At 50.1% G+C, this 21,342-nt stretch overlaps 1 protein-coding gene across 1 annotated transcript in view; it reads left to right on the forward strand.

Annotated features, from left to right (window-relative positions):
* LOC147111927 (relaxin receptor 1-like) overlaps positions 1–21,342 on the forward strand; it is a 220,318-nt gene that overhangs the window by 106,543 nt on the left and 92,433 nt on the right. Inside the window, exon 12 of the mRNA XM_085998301.1 lies at positions 96–167. Coding sequence (XP_085854427.1) covers positions 96–167 — 72 coding nt within the window. The remainder of the gene's footprint in view (positions 1–95; positions 168–21,342) is intronic.

Raw genomic sequence — 21,342 nt, forward strand, 5'->3', positions numbered from 1 at the left:
AAGCCTATAATAATTGCAGGAAACACTAGAGTTTAAAGACAATCATACCAATTTGATTATGTAGAAACACATTTGTGATTTTTTTTCTTTGGCAGGTACATTCAGCGGAATGAAATTACTACCATTTCAGAAAAGACATTTGCTCCACTACATAATTTGATAGAATTGTAAGTCTGCATGCTTTCTAATATCATCTATGCAACTTTGCTTTATATATGAAAGCTTCTGACTTTTGAAATACTAGCTGAAGTGTCTAGATTTTACTCTTGGTGATAATGCCAGCATGCTTTTTATTTATCAAAGCAATAAAAAGACTTTTCCACTTCAGTAAAATGATTCACCCTAGGTTATAAGGTGATGGGTAGAATTGGATAAACAGGAATGGGTGAGCAGTCATTTAGCAAAACAATGCTATTTTTATTGCTTTCTTTTCTCTCATTACCATTACATTTCTGACCTAAATATCACCTGCGATGGTAAATGAATAGTTCAATTTGGCCAACATCAGAAGAAAATGGGCCAAATGGTATGTAAGCACAATTACTGCCAATGCGAGAAAATAAAAGAAGGAAAGACTTGCATTTATACAGCACCTTCCATGGCCACTAGGCATCCCAAAGTGCTTTACAGCCAATGAAGTACTTTTGAAGTGCAGTCACTGTTGTAATGTAGGAATCTAGCATTGGGTCTCAAAACTGTTCACCTTTAAATATACCAGAGATTTGATTAATTTTGAAGTACAGCCTAGTTCTTGAGCATTTTTAATCTCTGCAGGAGATTTATCTGTCAGTTGCTTGTCATCTTTGTAACTTAAAGGCTTTTGGTCAGCTTACACAAAGCCATATATAAAGATTTCAGTCACCATTGTGTAGTAGGAAACTCTCTTTTTACCGGCACCTAAATAACCAGAAATCTCTCTTAACCGGCAAAATTCAGGAGTAGGTTCAGGTAAGTTTTACTTCATATTAGTGGCCGTGTAACCGGGGTTCCTGTATCTGTGGCCGTGTAACCAGGGTTCCTGCACCTGTTGCCATGCAACAGGGATGCCTGGATCTGTGGCCGTGTATGGGGCTCTCGTACCTTAGTAAGTATACCTCTCTGTAATCTGGACTTTTTGATCAACCGGCACCACGCTGGTCCCGTCAGTGCCGGATAAAAAATAGTTTCCTGTAATAAGGATTTAATTTCCTATTGTTGTCTACTCTTAATTTGGTACCAATTGTCTAAAATCCTGGTGTTTCCAAAATCTGAATCTATGCTTAGAAAATAAGCTCTTCAAATATTTGTGTATAAACACTTAATGAATGTATAAGAACATAAGAAATAGGAGCAGGAGTAGGCCCTACGGCCCCTCCAGCCTGCTCCGCTATTCAATAAGATCATGGCTGAACTTTTACATCAACTCCACATTCACGCCTTATCCCCATATCCCTTGATTCCCTTAGTACCCAAAAATCGCCTTTTACTGCTATTTTTATGGAGGCGCTAACTCATTTAAAGGGGTTAACAAATCTTTTAAAATGGAAATATGAATGTGCAAAACATTTAAATAGTAAAGGCCCGATTTAAACCCTGCCCATCTGGCAGAAAGGAAGCAGGCGTATGATTAAAATGATGGTCACGTGCTTCCCGATGTGTCCCCAATGTGCTCCCGCCTGCTGTCATTTTAACCACACAGGTTTTTTTGATTCAAGAGAGGTACTGCCACAGGCAGGTGACAGCCTTGTAAATATATTTAAATTGAGTTCCTATGATGCAGTTCGGACCCTGACGCCATTTTAACTAAAACCGGGGAAGTAATGTCCAGTGCCTGACCCCCCAGTGAAACCTCAGTTTCATAAGAACATAAGAACATAAGAAATAGGAGCAGGAGTAGGCCATTCTGCCCCTCGAGCCTACTCTGCCATTCAGTAAAGTCATGGCTGATCTTCTACCTCAACTACACTTTCCTGAACTATCCCCATATCCCTTGATTCCCCTAATATCCAAAAATATATCGATCTCTGTCTTAAATATACTCAACAACTGTGTTATGAATCTTATGATCCATGAAGAAAGACTCATGAAATAACACTGGACGGCCAGCTGGTGGCGCCGTCTAAGGAGTATAAATAGTCGGGCGTGGGCCCAGCTTGCCAGGGACATTTTGTAAACAGGAACTAGTGAAGTACAACTAGACCGCCATGTTTTGAAACAAGTTGATTAAAGCCTTGCTTTATGCTCAAACCAAGTGCGCAGTGAGTTTTATTACGTCAATTTAATCAACTTGATATCGACTCCACGCTCTGGGTGATTTCGGGAACAGCCAGCTACGACTCGAACCGTAGAAGGGAACTCAGACAAGTAATCGATCCATCATGGAGAAACTACTCAGACCTGCCCGTCTCAACCTGGACCCGAATTTACTTACAGCTGCTAAGGTATGGAAACACTGGTATCGTACCTTTAGCAACTTCCTTGAGGAGTGTGGTGAGAATGTTCCTAATAAGTTACGAATGCTTGCTAATTATGTATCCCCTCATGTGTTTGACTATATCGAAGACTGTGTAGACTATGACGCCGCTATCCAAATACTACAGCAGCTATATGTCAAGTCCCCAAACGAAATTTTTGCTCGGCATCTACTGGCCACAACTCGACAACAACCTGGGGAATCACTTGACGAATTCCTTCAGAAACTTCACAGGCTCAGCAAGGATTGTAATCTTAAAGCTGTTACAGCTGAGCAGTACCAGGAGGAGTTAATTCATGATTCCTTTATTAATGGGATTGCGTCTCCCTTCATACGTCAGCGTCTGTTGGAGAATAAAACCCTCAAGTTACAGGCTGCCTATGACCAGGCATGTTCTCTGGATTTAGCAAAGAGGAATGCAGATACCTATCTTTCACCACGTACACGGGCTGCCGCTATCACTTTTAGTGACTCCTTCGATAGGCCTCAGGCAGAAGCCCTCACGGATGATGACTCCAACCTGGCTGATGACAACCCTGCCCTAGCGGCATGTTGGCAATCTGGAAGGAAGTGTTTCTTCTGTGGAGGTGCGTTCCATTATTAGAAATTTTGTCCTGCTCGTAATGCAACCTGCAATCATTGCAGCAAGAAAGGTCACTTTTCTAAGGTATGCCAGTCAAGAGCCTCTGTTAATAAGAAAATCCACTTTTCTAAGGTATACCGGTCGAGAGCTCCTATTAGTTTTACAGCTGCTATCTATGAAACTGCTCCTCCCCCAAGAACCACTACTAAGGTTACAGTTGTCAAGGGTAAAACTGCCCCTCCTCCCAACACAGCTGTTTTTCCCCAAAGTCTGTCCCATGCAGCCACGAAGGTTTCGGTAAATGGACACATTCTGAGCACACTAATCGACTCATGCAGCTCTGACAGCTTCATTAGTGAGCGGGCTGTCAGTAAGTTAAAACTGCGTATTTACCCCTCGGACAGGGAAATTGCAATGGCTCTGACAACACTGACCACCAATTCTTCCGGCTTTTGTCTTGCCGACCTTATTCTCAATGGCCGCACTTATTTCTCCACCCGGCTCGGGGTGCTCAAAAACCTATACAGTGATGTGCTCCTGGGACAGGATTTCCAGAAACAACACAAAAGACTCACTTTCGAGTTTGGAGGGTCAAAGCCGGAGCTTACTATTTCCAAAGTACTGTTTTGTGCGCTTTCGGCGGCTTTGCGCGACGAACCCTCCTTGTTTGCCAATCTTTCCCCCCGATGTAAGCCCATAGCCGCTAAATCACGACGTTTCAGCCAAGATGATCGATCCTTTATCGAGGCAGAAATCTCTCGCCTTCTAGCTGATGGTATCATTGAGCCATGTTCATCTCCCTGGCGGGCTCAAGTCATCGTTGTTAAAAATCCTTTGAAGCAACACAAGAAACGTCTTTGCATCGATTACTCGCAAACTATTAACCAGTATACCGACTGGATGCCTACCTACTACCACGCATCAATGACATGGTCAATAACCTTGCCAACTACAAGGTATTTTCAACTTTTGATTTAAAGAGCACATACCATCAAGTACCGTTAAAGGACTCTGACAAAAAGTATATGGCCTTTGAGGCCAATGGTCGGCTTTACCAGTTTTGTTGCCTTCCATTTGGGGTCACCAATGGGGTGGCCGTCTTTCAACGGGCAATGGATAGCCTAGTCAAACAGGAGAACTTAACGGACACTTTTCCATACCTAGATAATATCACCATTGCTGGTCATGATCAAAAGGAGCATGATGCCAACCTCTAGAAATTTTTTGACGTTCTCCGTCGTCGCAACTTAACCTTAAATGAGTCCAAATCTGTGAAATCAGTACCATCAGTCAACATCCTTGGCTACTGGGTGGGCAACGGTGTCATCAAACTGGACCCGGAGCGACTTCGTCCGCTTCAGGATCTCCCTCCCCCTAGGAATCTTGGCCCTCTTCATCGGGCACTCGGCATGTTCGCCTATTATGCGAAGTGGATACCCCACTTCTCCGACAAGATCCAGCCCCTGCTTCACGCGAAGTCATTTCCGTTGGAGGCAACGGCTATTTCAGCTTTCAACCTCCTCAAGCGATAACTGGAAAAAGCCACGCTTCGCTCCATTGATGAAAATCTCCCTTTCGTGGTCGAATGCGATGCATCGGAGGTGGCGATCTCGGCTACCTTGAATCAAGGTGGTCGACCTGTTGCATTTCTGTCCAGAACTTTGCAGGGTACCGAGCTCCATTATCTTCCTGTCGAGAAGGAGGCTACGGCCATCATCGAAGCTGTATGTCAATGGAGTCATTTTCTCGCTCGTCGCCATTTCACATTTATAACCGATCAGTGCTCCGTGGCCTTTATGCTGGATAACCAGAAACGCACTAAGATCAAGAATAACAAAATACAACTCTGGAGGATGGAATTGGCCGCCTTTGGATACACCATACATTATCGACCTGGCAAAGAGAATGTGGCCCCAGATACCCTCACGCAGGCATTCTGCTCTTCTATGTCAACTTCGACTCTTGCGGATCTTCACACTGACTTATGCCATCCTGGCGTTACCCATATGCTGCACTTTGTGTGATCTAAAAATCTCCCATTTTCTACGGAAGATATGAAAAGAACATGCTCCTCCTGTAGAATTTGTGTGGAATTAAAACCGCAATTCTTCCGTCCATCGGATGGCTCGCTCATACATGCTATGCAGCCTATGCAGCGACTCAGCATTGACTTTAAAGGGCCATTGCATTCCGCAACACGAAACACTTACTTACTTACTATGGTGGACGAATATTCACGCTTTCCCTTTGCTTTCCCCTGTCCCAATATGCTTACTTCCACAGTGATCAAATGCCTCGATCAAGTCTTTTCCCTTTGCGGTACGGCCAATTTCATCCACTCTGATCGGGGTCCCTCCTTCATGTCAAGCGAACTCAAAAGTTATCTTTCCCAACGGGGAATCGCCACAAGTAAAACGACACCGTATCATCCCATCAGTAGCAGACAGGTTGAGAGATACAACGCTATCATTTGGAACGCTGTTCGTCTTGCACTGAGGTCACGCAACCTACCAGACCAGCAGTGGGAAACTGTGCTCCCTGACGTGTTGCATTCCATCAGGTCTCTTCTTTCCACGTCCACCAACGTCACGCGTCACAAGCGATTCTTCAGGTTCCAGCGTTGCTCCACACATGGGATGTCTCTACCATCATGGTTGGCAGCTCCCGGCCCCGTGCTGCTCCGAAGATTCGTCCGATCTGCCAAAAACGATCCCCTCATCGACGAGGTGGAGTTAATGGACGTTAATCCCACTTACACGCACGTGCGGTACCCTGATGGCCGGGAGTCCACCGTTTCGCTCAGAGATCTGTCTCCCTGTCCAACCGGTCCCACGGACCCAAATGATAGAGGGTACCACGGTAATGATGCCGACACTCTGCGCACCTTTGAAGATGACGCCCTACCTGGGACATCAAGAGACCTGCCGGCTACTCCACCGGATCAACTCAGGGAGCTGAGCGCTCCCCATGGGATGGCCACCCGAAGCCAGGACGCCAGTGAATTCCCGGCTATCAAACAAAATGAAGCCAGCTCTGCGCCTGTGGGGACCCGCACCCGGAGTCATGATCTCCCCAGTCTCCCTCGGGTCAATCAAGGCGACACGGGCCCTGTCGACCTACCAGTACGGATCAAGCGACCCAGGGACCCAGACACGGTCTGGGAAGACGTGCCTTCTAGCCACAAGCGAAGAGCTAAAAGACTGCAGCTATTCGTGGTCTGGCTAATCCGTTAAAAGGAAGTCATCGGACTTCCAAATCATTAGGGAGGAAGAATGTTATGAATCTTATGATCCATGAAGAAAGTCTCATGAAATAACACTGGACGGCCAGCTGGTGGCGTCGTCCAAGGAGTATAAATACTCGGGCGTGGGCCCAGCTTGCCCAGGACATTGTGTAAACAGGAACTAGTGAAAGATAACTAGACCTCCATGTTTTGAAACAAGTTGATTATACTCAAACCAAGTGCGTAGTGAGTTTTATTACGTCAGACTGATCCTCCACAGCCCTCTGGGGTAGAGAATTCCAAAGAGTCACCACCCTCTGAGAACAAATTTCTCCTCATCTCAGTCCTAAATGGCCGACCCCTTATTCTGAGACTGTGACCCCTGGTCCTAGACTCCCCAGTCAAGGGAAACATCCTCCCAGCATCTACCCTCTCAAGCTCTGTAAGAATTTTGTATGTTTCAATGAGATCACCTCTCATTCTTCTAAACTCTAGAGAATATAGGCCTAGTCTACTCAATCTCTCTTCATAGGCCAATCCCCCATCCCAGGAATCAGTCTCGTGAACCTTCTTTGCACTCCCTCTATAGCAAGTATATCCTTCCTTAGGTAAGGAGACCAAAACTGTACACAATATTCCAGGGGGGAGAAATTCGGTATCGCCCCGTTTGGGGTGCAATTATCGGCCGGGCGCAAAATTTAGCGCCTGGCTCTAATTATCGCCTCCGACTGCAAACTTGGCTTCTTTCACCCTTGGAGGTGATTGGTGCGCTAAATCAAGCACTACACACCTCTCTTAAGGCACTAACGCTGAGGAGCGAGGCATTACCTCAGAGCGCTGGCGAAGCTCATGTGATGTCAGTCAGCAATGGAACACAGACACACTGGCGCCGGCCAGTTCTTAAAGGGGAGGGTCGATCTTGCTCTCCATCCACACCCTGCTCATTGCAGCCTTGAATCTTGGCCTGGAGAGACCTGTACATCAATTCTGCTGGAAAGAACAATGGAGGGGCCCAGGGAAAGAGCTCAGAGTGCAGCCCCCATAGTCTCTTCTAAATCGATGCAAGGAAGGTCAAATCAAAATGAACCTGCAAAGTGCTGCTCAGTACCCAAAACTCCTTCACACAGCGTTGAATTTCTCCAGAAGTCTCTCTCTCTCTCAGAATGCGTGGTGCAAAAATGCCGCCGACAAAAAAAGGCAGAAAGCGGTCACCTTTATATAGCGTTCCCCCAGTACCTTCCCGACTGCAAAATGCTCCCCTCAACCTGTCATTGCTAGCGGCAGGCGGTAAGGCAGGGAGCAACACTCAATATCCGGTCTGGGGCGTTGCACGCTTGACTGACGTCACGATCTGCGGGCGCAGGAGATCGTGGCGGTAGTGTTTAGCGCCGCCGCAAAATGTCTGGTCAATTTCGCGAGCAGCACAAGTATCGCCGCACCCGGGCGCTAGTTGCTTTGCATCCCATTAGCACCCTCTTAGGGTGCTAACGGGAGGCGCAAAGCAACTGAATTTTTCCCCCAAGATGTGGTCTCACCAGGGCCCTATACAATTGCAATAAGACGTCTTTACTCTTACAGTCAAATCCTCTTGTAATAAAGGCCAACATACCATTTGCTTTCCTAATTGCTTGCTGTACCTGCATGTTAACTTTCAGTGATTTGTGTATAAGGACACCCAGGTCCCTCTGAACACCAACATTTACCAATCTCTCACCATTTAAAAAATACTCTGCTTTTCTATTTTCCTACCAAAGTGGATAACTTCACATTTCTCCATATTATATTCCAATTGCCATGTTCTTACCCACTTACTTAGCCTGTCTATATCCCCTTGAAGCCTCTTTGCATCCTCCTCACAACTTACATTCCCACTTAGCTTTGTATCATCAGCAAACTTGGATATATTACAGTTGGTCCCCTCATCCAAATCATTGATATAGATTGTGAATAGCTGAGGCCCAAGTACTGATCCTTGCGGTACCCCACTAGTTACAGCATGCCAACCCGAAAATGACCCGCTTATTCCTACTCTCTGTTTTCTGTCTGTTAACCATACCTCAAACAATGCTAGTATATTACCCCCAATCCCATGAGCCCTAATTTTGTTTAATAACCTCTGTGTGGCACCTTATCAAATGCCTTCTGAAAATCCAAATACACCACATCCATGGTTCCCTCTTACCTAATCTGCTAGTTACAACCTCAAAAAACTCTTAACATATTTGTCAAACATGGTTTCCCTTTCATAAATCCGTGTTGACTCTGCCCAATCCTATTATTATTTTCTAAGTGCCCTGTTACCACGTCCTTAATAATAGATTCTAGCATTTTCCCTACTACTGATGTCAGGCTAACTGGTCTGTAGTTCTCCATTTTCTCTCTCCAGCCTTACTTAAATAGTGGGGTTACATTTGCTACCTTCCAATCCATGGGAACCGTTCTAGAATCTATAGAATTTTAGAAAATGACAACCAATGCATCCACTATCTCTATAGCCACCTCTTTTTTAAAACCCTAGGATGTAGGCCATTAGATCCAGGGGATTTATTCGCTTTCAGTCCCATTAATTTCTCCAGTACAGTTTTTTTACTAATACTAATTTCTTTCAGTTCCTCATTCTTGCTAGACCCTTGGTTCTCCACTATTTTCAGGAGGTTTTTTGCGTCTTATTCCATGAAGGCAGACACAAATGGCTTGATTTTAATGGACCTCAGAGGGCGGGTTTGGAGGCAGGTCGGCAGTGAAAATCGGAAAAAATGCCGGTTGGCTGCGAACCCACCTCCAACCCACTCCCACTGTAAGATTTGGATCACAGGTCACACATAGATTACCCAAAGAGTCTTAGGAGTTGTAAGGCTTTTTATTAAAGAGCTAGGCCTAGAAATTCAGTCTGGACACTTTTGGGGCGCTAAAGTCGGGCGTTCGCTAAAGTTAGCGCCCGCCGGAAAGTGTAGGCCACATCGCCGAAATTCAGTAGAGTTGGCCAAGAGTTTGGCCGAGCGCTGAAACTGGCGTTGCAATGCTCTCTTCAGGCGCTAAGCCGGCGATGCGGCCTGATAACGCCGAGGCCGGGCGCAGCGCAGGTGCGGTCATGTTTTGATTGACAGCAGACACCCTGACGCCGGCCAGCTCTTAAAGGGGGAAGGGTCGACTTTGACTGCTGCCACGCCCTGCATACTGGAGCCCTGCAGCTAGGCCTCAACACTGCTGGTGGGCCAAAATAGCGCCTGGAGCCATGGAGAGGGCCCGTGAACGAGCGCAGCGCTTCTCAGAGCATGCTCTGAGGGTGCTGATTAATGGTGTCGAAAACAAAAGAGAGATCTTGTGCCCGGACAGTGGCAAGAAGGCTCCCAGGAGCCAGTACAGGAAAGCCTGGAGGAAAATCGCCCGCAGGGTGTCATCCACCTGCGATGTCCCCAGGAGTGCGGACCAATGCCGCAAGAAGTACAACGACCTCACTCGGATGGTGAAGGTGAGTACCCTTTCCAGTGTCCTCCTCATCCTTGCATGTGCACCTCACATTATGGGCAAAGGGACCTCAAAGGACTAATGGGCAGCCCTCCTCCCGCAGCAATGGCACTGGCATGATCATCAATAGCACTTTCTGCACTTACCACACTGGCCAAGCTATTCGACCATGGGAGGCAGTGCACACAGCAACAGGGCACCACACTGGCCAAGCTATTCGACCATGGGAGGCAGTGCACACAGCAACAGGGCACCACACTGTACTTAGAGGCCGTCCTTTCTCTTGCAGGCCAAGCTGGCGCGGAATTTGAGGAGCCAGTCTGCCACCGGGGGAGGCCGTCCCCAGTACCAGGCGCTCAGTGAGCTGGAGGAGAGCGTGGCTCGACTCATGCGTGCCCGGGTGACTGGCCCTGTTGCGATCGGAGATGCGGACCCTGTACTGGGACCCACTGGTAAGGACATGACCGGTTGGACCTCTGTCATTGCCCTTGCGCTTCAGATCTACATCCTTTCGCACTGACCGACAAATGCGCATAATGCCACCACTCAGGCCTCCCTCGCTGACGCCCTGTCCTCACTCTAAAGCTACTCTTGTGCCTTCCTGCTTTCAGCTGGTGAGGAGGAGGTGGTCCCTGAAGCTCAGAGTGCCAGGCCCTTGGAGGAGGAGGACGACGAGGACCAGGAGGAAGGCGGCACATCGGGGGAACCCTCATCCGCGCCAGGGGATGGCAATGGAGGGGAGATGTCTGGCCTGCAGGAGAGCCAGGGGGAAGTGTTGCAGGGGAGGGCAGATCCTGGGCCCAGTGGGCTCGAGGCACGCGGGAAGGGTCCGGCAGCACGCCGGCCTTCTCCCCAGAGGGGGGAGGTGTTGCAGGGGAGGGCCAGCTGCTTCACAGAGATCTGCGTCCACAGCTGATGTGCAGGACGTCTCTCTCGGTGGAAGTGAAGGTCACGGTGGCTCTGAACTTTTATGCAAGCGGCTCCTTCCAAGCCGCTGCTGGGGACATAGCGAACATCTCCCAGTTCGCCGCGCATCGCTGCATCCGGCAGGTCACCGATGCACTTTTCGCGAGGAGACACCAATTCATCTCCTTCCCCATGACCCGACAGAGGCAGGAGCAGCGTGCAGTCGGATTTGCCAGGATTGCGCGCTTCCCCATGGTGCAGGGCGCCATTGACTGCACGCATGTGGCTATGCGGGCACCTATCCACAATGCCGAGGATTACCGCAACCGGAAGGGCTACCATTCCTTAAATGTACAGCTGGTGTGTGACCACAGGCAGCGCATCCTAGCTGTCAATGCCCGCTTCCCAGGAAGCAGCCACGATGCATTTATCCTGCGCCAGACTACTGTGGCTGACATGTTCGAGGCACAGCCTCCACCAAGGGGATGGCTTATCGGGGACAAGGGCTACCCTTTGTGTACATGGCTCATGACCCCGCTCCGCGCGCCCAGGACCCCAGCGGAGGAGGCATACAACGAAAGCCATCAAGCCACAAGGAACATCATAGAGCAAACGATAGGCGTCCTCAAGCAACGGTTCCGCTGCCTGGATCGTTCCGGCGGATCTCTACAGTATTCGCCGGATAGAGTCTCCCAGTTCGTCGTCGTGTGCTGCATGCTGCACAACCTGGCTATCCGCAGGACTCAGGCACTGCCACCTGACATTGCACCACCACCTCAGGAGGACGAGCAGGAGGACCATCAGGAGGAGGAGGAGGAGGAGGAGTACCAGCCCAGGAGGGAGCCACAAGGTCCAAGGGCCGTCCGCCGGGGGCTTACTGATCGACACTTCTAGGCCCCCCTGTCAGGGAATGGGCTGTGGCAATGAACGCACCTGAAGGCAGCCGCACCGCAAGCCCTCAGCCGGTTAACGCAACAACCACTTGAAACCTGAGACGTGGACATGCTGAATAAATAAAAAGCTTTATTTCACAAACTCAGGGCCCTTCCCACATGAAACAGAAAAACAGACAAGACCCCCAAAAAACAGTCAAAAACATCTGTCACTCCCAAAACCTGGGGAGGACTAACAAAACTTGCCCATCCAAATGGCCTTCATCATCGGCCTTACAAAAATAAGCCCCCCCTCCACAACACAAACACCCCCATAAAAACAAAAAATGCCTTGATCCTCGGACTTACCAAAATAATGCCCCCCCAGAACACAAGCCCCCCAATATAAAAAAAACCGCTATCACCACACTCTAATGGGTGCGCCGAGAGGGCGAGTCCTTAGACAGGCTTCTCTGGCCCCTGCCCGACCTGCTGCTCCGCCTCAACCTGGGCCCTGCACGTGTGGCAAGGCTGGGGGAAGGCTCATGAGGGCCACAATGCGTGTCGGCGGATGCCCTTGGGGGTCGGCCTAGACGAGGCCTGGCCCGGGAGGGGCCGGCTGCTGACTGCTGCAGCTGTGGCTGGCCAGCATCAGTCTCAGCAGCAGCTCGTCGCACCTTGGCTGGGGGAGTGGCAGTGTCGGCTGCACCAATGGGGGCAAGCTGGCTGATGGCAGGCACGCGCTGCTCGCCAGAGACACTGGCACTCGGCCAGGCTGGCAGTGCAGCAAGCACAGCAATCTGGTGGAGGCCAGACCGCTGTGCTGCAGCAGGGCGGCGGGTGCCCTGGCGATGCTTCCGCGCCACAGCGAGTGTGGCAGAAGTGAGTGCCTGAACTGCCCTGGTATGTGCCCGCATCAGCTCTGCCAGTGTCTGGACGGCACCACTCATCTCGCGAGTCGCGTCCTGGGCTGCCGCGAGTTGCTGGACACCCCTGTCATGCGCTGCCGCGAGTTGTTCGACCCCCCTGGCCTGTGATTCCCCGAAAGCGACCACACTATGAGCCAGGGACTCAATGGCCTGAGGCATCTGTTGCACAACCCCCATGAACTCCTGGTGGCGCCGCTCAGACGCCGCCGACATCTCATCGAGGAGGCGCACCTCCTGGGCGAGGACCATCTCCGGACTGGAGGGCGGACTCTCCCTCTGGGGAGAAGGCCGCCGAGCTGGCCGACCCTTCCCGCGTGCCTCGAGCCCACTGGGCCCAGGATCTGCCCTCCCCTGCAACACCTCCCCCCTCTGGGGAGAAGGCCGGCGTGCTGCCGGACCCTTCCCGCGTGCCTCGAGCCCACTGGGCCCAGGATCTGCCCTCCCCTGCAACACTTCCCCCTGGCTCTCCTGCAGGCCAGACGTCTCCCCTCCATTGCCATCCCCTGGCGCGGATGAGGGTTCCCCCGATGTGCCGCCTTCCTCCTGGTCCTCGTCGTCCTCCTCCTCCAAGGGCCTGGCACTCTGAGCTTCAGGGACCACCTCCTCCTCACCAGCTGAAAGCAGGAAGGCACAAGAGTAGCTTTAGAGTGAGGACAGGGCGTCAGCGAGGGAGGCCTGAGTGGTGGCATTATGCGCATTTGTCGGTCAGTGCGAAAGGATGTAGATCTGAAGCGCAAGGGCAATGACGGAGGTCCAACCGGTCATGTCCTTACCAGTGGGTCCCAGTACAGGGTCCGCATCTCCGATCGCAACAGGGCCAGTCACCCGGGCACGCATGAGTCGAGCCACGCTCTCCTCCAGCTCACTGAGCGGCTGGTACTGGGGACGGCCTCCCCCGGTGGCAGACTGGCTCCTTAAATTCCGCGCCAGCTTGGCCTGCAAGAGAAAGGACGGCCTCTAAGTACAGTGTGGTGCCCTGTTGCTGTGTGCACTGCCTCCCATGGTCGAATAGCTTGGCCAGTGTGGTGCCCTGTTGCTGTGTGCACTGCCTCCCATGGTCGAATAGCTTGGCCAGTGTGGTAAGTGCAGAAAGTGCTATTGATGATCATGCCAGTGCCATTGCTGCGGGAGGAGGGCTGCCCATTAGTCCTTTGAGGTCCCTTTGCCCATAATGTGAGGTGCACATGCAAGGATGAGGAGGACACTGGAAAGGGTACTCACCTTCACCATCCGAGTGAGGTCGTTGTACTTCTTGCGGCATTGGTCCGCACTCCTGGGGACATCGCAGGTGGATGACACCCTGCGGGCGATTTTCCTCCAGGCTTTCCTGTACTGGCTCCTGGGAGCCTTCTTGCCACTGTCCGGGCACAAGATCTCTCTTTTGTTTTCGACACCATTAATCAGCACCCTCAGAGCATGCTCTGAGAAGCGCTGCGCTCGTTCACGGGCCCTCTCCATGGCTCCAGGCGCTATTTTGGCCCACCAGCATTGTTGAGGCCTAGCTGCAGGGCTCCAGTATGCAGGGCGTGGCAGCAGTCAAAGTCGACCCTTCCCCCTTTAAGAGCTGGCCGGCGTCAGGGTGTCTGCTGTCAATCAAAACATGACCGCACCTGCGCTGCGCCCGGCCTCGGCGTTATCAGGCCGCATCGTCGGCTTAGCGCCTGAAGAGAGCATTGCAACGCCAGTTTCAGCGCTCGGCCAAACTCTTGGCCAACTCTACTGAATTTCGGCGATGTGGCCTACACTTTCCGGCGGGCGCTAACTTTAGCGAACGCCTGACTTTAGCGCCCCAAAAGTGTCCAGACTGAATTTCTAGGCCTACATGTCATTAAGTTAAGTATAATAGACATACAACCCGTGACAGTAGCAAGCGATCTACGACTCCCGAAGCAGAATGCCACGACCGGACGGACGGGCGGTTAGATGCTCGATGAGACAGCGTGGAGGTCTCAGGTCAGCAGATCTCTGCAGCCTGTAGTAGCAGTCACTCGAGCTGTTAGGCCGTCAGCCAGCATTGATTCACCTCAGAGGCTAAACTTGATCAAGGTGTTACATAGAAACATAGAAACATAGAAACTAGGAGCAGGAGTAGGCCATTCGGCCCTTCGAGCCTGCTCCGCCATTCAACGAGATCATGGCTGATCATCCAAACCCTAGCACCCGGTCCCTACACCGACAGCCATCCCACCCAAGCCCTATCCCCGTAACCCCGTAACCCCTCATATTTAATCCCCCCTAACACTAAGGGCCAATTTTTATCATGGCCAATCAACCTAACCCGCACATCTTTGGACTGTGGGAGGAAACCGGAGCACCCGGAGGAAACCCACGCAAACACGGGGAGAATGTGCAAACTCCACACAGACAGTCACCTGAGGCCGGATTTGAACCCGGGTCCCTGGCGCTGTGAGGCAACAGTGCTAACCACTATGCCACCGTGCATAAGCCAGCATTGATTTCCACCTCGAGGAACCTTCGCCCCTAGCTGTCTGTTTTCCTCTCTCAGTCATCTGTTTTTATACCTTATTTCGATGGGCTGGTGGATATCTGGTGTCAATCATTTTTACCCATCCCATTGTCCAATTACAAGGGAGAGGCTACCTATGACAGCCCCCTCCCAACCTCATAAGGTCATTTTCCTCCTTATCTCTGTTCTAAAGGTCTTGTTGCCCTCTCGTCGACAGCTTGTTTATCTTACAGCTCCTTTCTGCATCCCTTATCAGGCCTAGCTATGCCCACTTGAAGGACTGTTTTTGTGTTCTGACCTCGTAATTCAGCTCTCTGTACAACACTTTTCCTGACATGACTGGAATCTTTCTGTCATCAACTTAGGCAAACTGCTGATTTAGGGAACCCGTAACAGAATATTATTTCATTCAATCCACGATTTTTTACTCCACGCTAATTTCGTAAGTGTCAGGTCAGCCACTCCCAAACTGACCCGACAGCAAATGGCGGGACAGGCAGTTAACAGCCTGTTAACTGCCTTGCTAATCCTATTTTAACCTGCAATTCCGATTTTGGTGTTTTTAGCTCCTGTTTCCCGTCTTCCGAGAAACACGCCAGCTGCATTGAGTCGAGTGTCTCAAGGACATGATTTGTTATCAATTGCTGCAGCCGCTTAAAAGTGCTCCTGTAACATGGCTGACATTCAAATGCCACAACTTTATTGTTGGAGGTTTGGGATAAGATTTTACAACACTACTGACCTTGTGACCATTCAAACTGACAGCCATCTGCAGTGTGATCTGATTTGAATAATCTCAGGCCATTTTTACTGTGCGCTTCCAAGCTTCTTGCCTCAATTGAAATCTATAGCAATGGTATGGGAACCATTTATATCCTCTCATCCTGGTCGTCAGATTTGGAGGAAGAGCAGCCGCAGCAGCACCACAACCAGCCACAACAGCAGCACCAACACCAGGAGCGTCAACCTCCTCCTCACCCACCTGATGCTGCACAGGGCGGAGGGCATCAGTGCAGGGCTGCACCTCGCCACAGGAAATACTCCCAACACATGGTTTACAGGCAGAGGATCAGCTTCCTCAGCATGACTGAACAGCAGTGCCAAAGGAGGCTGAGACTTTCAAGAGACGTAGTCGCTGACATCTGCGCAATGCTGCACCAACACCTGGAGCCCAGAGGAGTGGGTGGACACTCCTTACCAGTGGCTGTCAAAGTCACTACCACACTCAACTTCTTTGCTTCGGGCTCCTTCCAGGGATCAGCTGGAGACATCAGCGGCATCTCCCAGTCAGCCGCACACACCTGCATCACGCAGGTCACTGATGCCCTCTTTGCAAAGGCCCACAATTACATACACTTCTCCACGGATGACCCAAGTGTGACCGTGTGTGCGGTTGGCTTTGCCAGTATGGCAGGCTTGCCAATGGTGCAGGCTGTCATAGACTGCGCACATGTAGCCATTAGGGCCCCCTATCACAACCCAGCTGTATTTGTCAACCACAAGGGATTCCACTCCTTGAACGTCCAGCTGGTGTGTAACCACAGGAAGATCATCGTGCACATTTGCGCTAAGTACCCTGGCAGTTGCCATGACACCTTCATCCTGCACCAGTTTACCGTGCCTCAGCTCTTCCATCTGCCAACCCAACTTTGCGGATGGCTACTTGGCAACAAGGGCTATCCCCTGAAAAAATGGCTTATGACATCAATGAGGAGGCCAACAAACGAGGCTGAGGAGCGTTATAATGTGAGTCACTTATCCACCAGAAGCATCATCGAGCAAACCATCGGCTTGCTCAAAATGCGCTTCTGATGCCTGGACAGATCTGGTGGAGCCCTGCAGTATGCATCAGCTAGGGTGTCCAGAATCATCGTGGTCTGCTGTGCCCTGCACACATCGCACAGCAGCGTGGCTTAGTGCTGCCAGACGAACAAGTGGCTCAGCGCACACACTTCTAGGACAAGGAGGACGACGAGGAGCACGTGACCACATTGCTGGCTGTCTGGCAAGGGAAGCACTCATCCATGCCAGATTCGCATAAGCTTATGCGTCAAACACAAGCGGCTGGCAGATGGAGATGAATATAAGGCCGACATTCTCAAAACCTCATGCATCATCTGTCCAATAAACAGTGGTGTCCGCTCACTCTCACCACCATCATTATAAATGGAATTAGCCCTGAGCCCTCACTCTTGAACTTCCATTTCCCAGAACACATAGGCCAGAATGTCAACTCTTTGCCATCACATTTGTTTAATTACATCACAAAAGGATGACTCTCGATATTTAACAAAACTATAAAACACCCTTGTGACTACCCTTGTGACTATTAGTGCTTTACTTCCGATTACGCGTGCTCTTATGTGGTGCTTCCCCTGTGGCTTCAGCAGATATAGAGGCAACTTGCTCACTTTGGTGCTGCGCCTGCTTAGACGCCTTTGGCGGGCGTCCTCTGGGATTGGGAGCCTATAAGAGCTTCTCCACAGTCCACTCTTCCTGTGGCTGTGCAGGGGCCGAGACGCCCATCTCAGTTGGGTGAGGAAACTGGGGCTCTGACCGAGGGCTCCGCAGTGGCATGGTCGTGTGAGCGCTTGGAGAGGAGCCCACATTTCCTTGTTGTTTGCCGCCAACATCCCTCTCATGGGTCACCCGCACTTCACTGCTAGCAAGTGGCTGGAGCGCAACCTGCTGCACCTCAGTGGGGCCATGTCACAGTACTGACAGTCCTCATAATGGGGACATCCATGTACCTTTGGTGTCTATCCTCAATAGATGCCCATCTATCCTCCATAGCAGACCATCTATTTAGAATATTGCTCTATTGAGTGTGGCGACTTATGTCCTCCAAGGAGGTTGCCACCCTCTCCATGGTGGCACGTTCATGCGCCATTGCCTCCACAAAGGCAGTGCTCATGTTAGAGATGGGCTCCTCCATTCTCTCCACAGTCGCAGTTACCCTAAATACAAACCCTGTCAGAGACTCCTGTACTTGTTCCTGGAGTTCCAGCACCACTCTCTTTCTGGATGTCCCCAGAGGCACAGCGTCTACATGCAGCTGAGCTGAGCTAGGAATGTTCTGCGACCTCCGACGAGGACTCTCCACTGCTGTCGCTGTCTCCAGCATCTGCTGATGCTCACTTGTGAGCTGTGATACACCAGGTGACAACACTACTCTATGTCACGAATGACCCAGCGAGGAGTGCGTATCTGTGCTGGTGCTGGGTGCGCTCAGTCCTGGTGACGCTGCTCCCTCAGAGGCTCCAGCTTCCTCTGGGGATTCGTCTGGCTCTTCCTCCTGGACAGTGGTGGGGGGGGGGGCGTGGGGCTCTCGATGTTCCCGTGGGAGAGTAAAGGCATGAGTTAGACATCAGATTTGGAATTAGCAGACACATCCTATTGTGCAGATATTCAGAAGTAAATCTCTATGAGCAAGATATGCCATTGCAGTCAATCAGGAATTGTAAAAGCGAGGGATGAAAATGCATTCTGTCACCGGCTTCTTCTAGTGCACCCGTCTCTCCGTCCCCCACTTCCAGCTCCTCGCCACCTCCCAAGATGTCGCGAGCAGCCTCCTCAGCGTGAGTTAATGTGGCGTGTGATGGTGTGCTCCTCCTGTCTTGGCTCTCTCCCTCTTATTGTGGGCTATATTTTCCTGCAAGGAGGGACACAAGTGGAGTCTCAGCGAGAGTGATGGAGTGAGTGTGAAGAATCCGTAAGGTAGAATCTTAGAGGGAGGCCAGGATGGAGTAAGGTGGCAAGAGGAAGGAGCCTCCCTGTGTATTGTTAGTTGTTGTCATTGCATACTAGTGAGAGCAAGTGTGAGGGCTACATAGCAGGATGTTGAAGTGATTCAGTACAGAGAGAGAGATAGAAAGGTAAGGGTGCAAGGGAAGTAAGGCTAAACTAGGATGTGGAGGAGCAGGCTGACAATGCAGAGTGCTGGTGATGAGAAGAGAAGGGAAGCAGGGTGAAGGTAAGTGTGATGTGAAACTCATTTTTGATGTTCGGACAAGATCATTGAAGCGTTTGCAGCACTGGCGCCACACAGCGACCTTGCGCTGACCTCCTCAGCTATCTCCAGCCAGGCTACCTTCGTCTGTTGAGGAGGCTTCCTACGGCCATCGGCAGGGAACAGAATGTCCCTGTGCCCTCTTACTCCCTCTACAAGAGCTTGCAGGGAGTTGTCATTGAATCTAGGAACAGCCTTCTTCCCTGTGGTAGCACTCATGGTGAGCCTGGCCCTTTCCAGCAGCAGCAGCAATGAGAAATGAGAGGCTGAGGCTACATGGAGCCCTTAAAAACAAGTGCAGCAGAGACCTCATCAGCGCAGACCAACAGACCCGCTACAACTCATTGCAGCAGGCAGCGCGCCGACGAGACTAATTGAACCAATTAACTCAAAATGGGAAACCGGGAGCATCTGAAACCGGCAGTGGGTCCAAAACCTGCCCACCAGGCAACCCGACTCCATCCCGCCTCCTCCATTAAAATCGAGCCCAAAGTATTTGTTTAATTTCACTGCCATTTCCTTATTCCCCATTATAATTTCTCCTGTCTCAGCCTGTAAGGGACCCATGTTTATTTTCGCTAATCTTGCCTTTTTACATACCTATAGAAGCTTTTACAGTCTGTTTTTGTGTCTCTCGCAAGTTTACTCTCATATTCTATTTTCCCTTTCTTTATCAAATTTCTGGTCCTCCTTTGCTGAATTCTAAAATCCTCCCAATCCTGAGGCTTATTACTCTTTTTGGCAACATTATAAGCCTCTTCCTTTGATCTAATACTATCTTTAACTTCTCTTGTTAGCCACGGTTGGACCATTTTTCCTGTGGGGTTTTTGTGTCTTAAAGGAATGTATATTTGTTGTAATTTATGTATTAATTCTTTAAAAGCTAGCCGTTGCTTGTCTACTGTCATACCTTTTAATGTAGTTTCTCAATCTACCTTAGCCAACTCACCCCTCTACCTACATAGTTTGCTTTGTTTAAATTTAAGACACTAGTTTTGGATTTAACTAAATCACTTTCAAACTCAATATAAAATTCTATCATATTATGGTCACTCTTCCCTAAAGGCCCCTTTACTACAAGGTTATTAATTAACCCTTTCTCATTGCACAATACTAGATCTAAAATAGCCTGTTCCCTAGTTGGTTCCTCAACATGCTCATCTAGAAAACTATCTTGTACACATTCCATGAACTCGTCCTCCACACTATTACTGCAAACTTGGTTTGCTCAGCCTATATGTAGATTAAAGTCCCCCATGATTACTGTATTACCCTTGTAAGAAGTCACACAACACCAGGTTATAGTCCAACAGCTTTATTTGAAATCACAAGCTTTCGGAGCGCTGCTCCCTCTTCAGGTGAAGTGGAGAAATGCATAAAGACACAGCTTATATAGTCAGAGAATCATGTCAGATGTTTACAGGTAACCTTTCCAACTGCCATTTATCACATCTCGGCAGAGAGATAATCACAGCAGTCAAAGGTGTGAATGGTGTCCAAACAGGTCAGTCAGGGAAACATTACATCAAAGAACAATGAGGTGGGGTCACAAGGGGTCAAATATTGCAGATGCTGGGGTCTGTATGAAAAACAAAAAACAGACAAAAAACATTTTTTTTTTGGCTGGAAATCACAGCAGGTCCGGCCGCATCTGTGTAGAGAGAACAAGCCAATGTCGACTCGAGTCTGGATGACCCTGCATCAATTCGCACCCCAATATGCAAACATCTTCATGCACAAGTTCGAGCAAGACTTCTTCGCTGCACAGGATCTCCAACCAACGCTATACACCAGATACATCGACGACATTTTCTTCCTATGGACCCACGGCGAAGAATCACTGAAAAGACTACACGATAACATCAACAAGTTCCATCCCACCATCAAACTCACCATGGACTACTCCTCAGAATCAGTCTCATTCCCGGACACACGAATCTCCATCAAAGACGGACACCTCAGCACTTCACTCTACCGCAAGCCCACGGACAACCTCACGATGCTTCACTTCTCCAGCTTCCACCCTAACCACGTTAAAGAAGCCATCCCCTGTGGACAAGCCCTGCGAATACACAGGATCTGCTCAGACGAGGAGGAACGCGATGGACACCTACAGACACTGAAAGACGCCCTTGTAAGAACGGGATATAACGCTCGACTCGTCGATCGACAGTTCCAACGGGCCACAGCGAAAAATCGCATAGACCTCCTCAGAAGACAAACACGGGACACAACCAACAGAGTACCCTTCGTCGTCCAGTACTTCCCCGGAGCGGAGAAACTACGCCATGTTCTTCGCAGCCTTCAACATGTCATCGATGACGACGAACACCTCGCTAAGGCCATCCCCACGCCTCCACTACTCGCTTTCAAACAGCCACCTAACCTCAAACAGACCATCGTTCGCAGCAAATTACCCAGCCTTCAGGAGAA

This window comes from Somniosus microcephalus, chromosome 10 (genome assembly GCF_052327205.1).
Source record: "Somniosus microcephalus isolate GS21.2 chromosome 10, FLI_Smic_1.0, whole genome shotgun sequence".
Taxonomy (NCBI): Eukaryota; Metazoa; Chordata; class Chondrichthyes; order Squaliformes; family Somniosidae; genus Somniosus; species Somniosus microcephalus.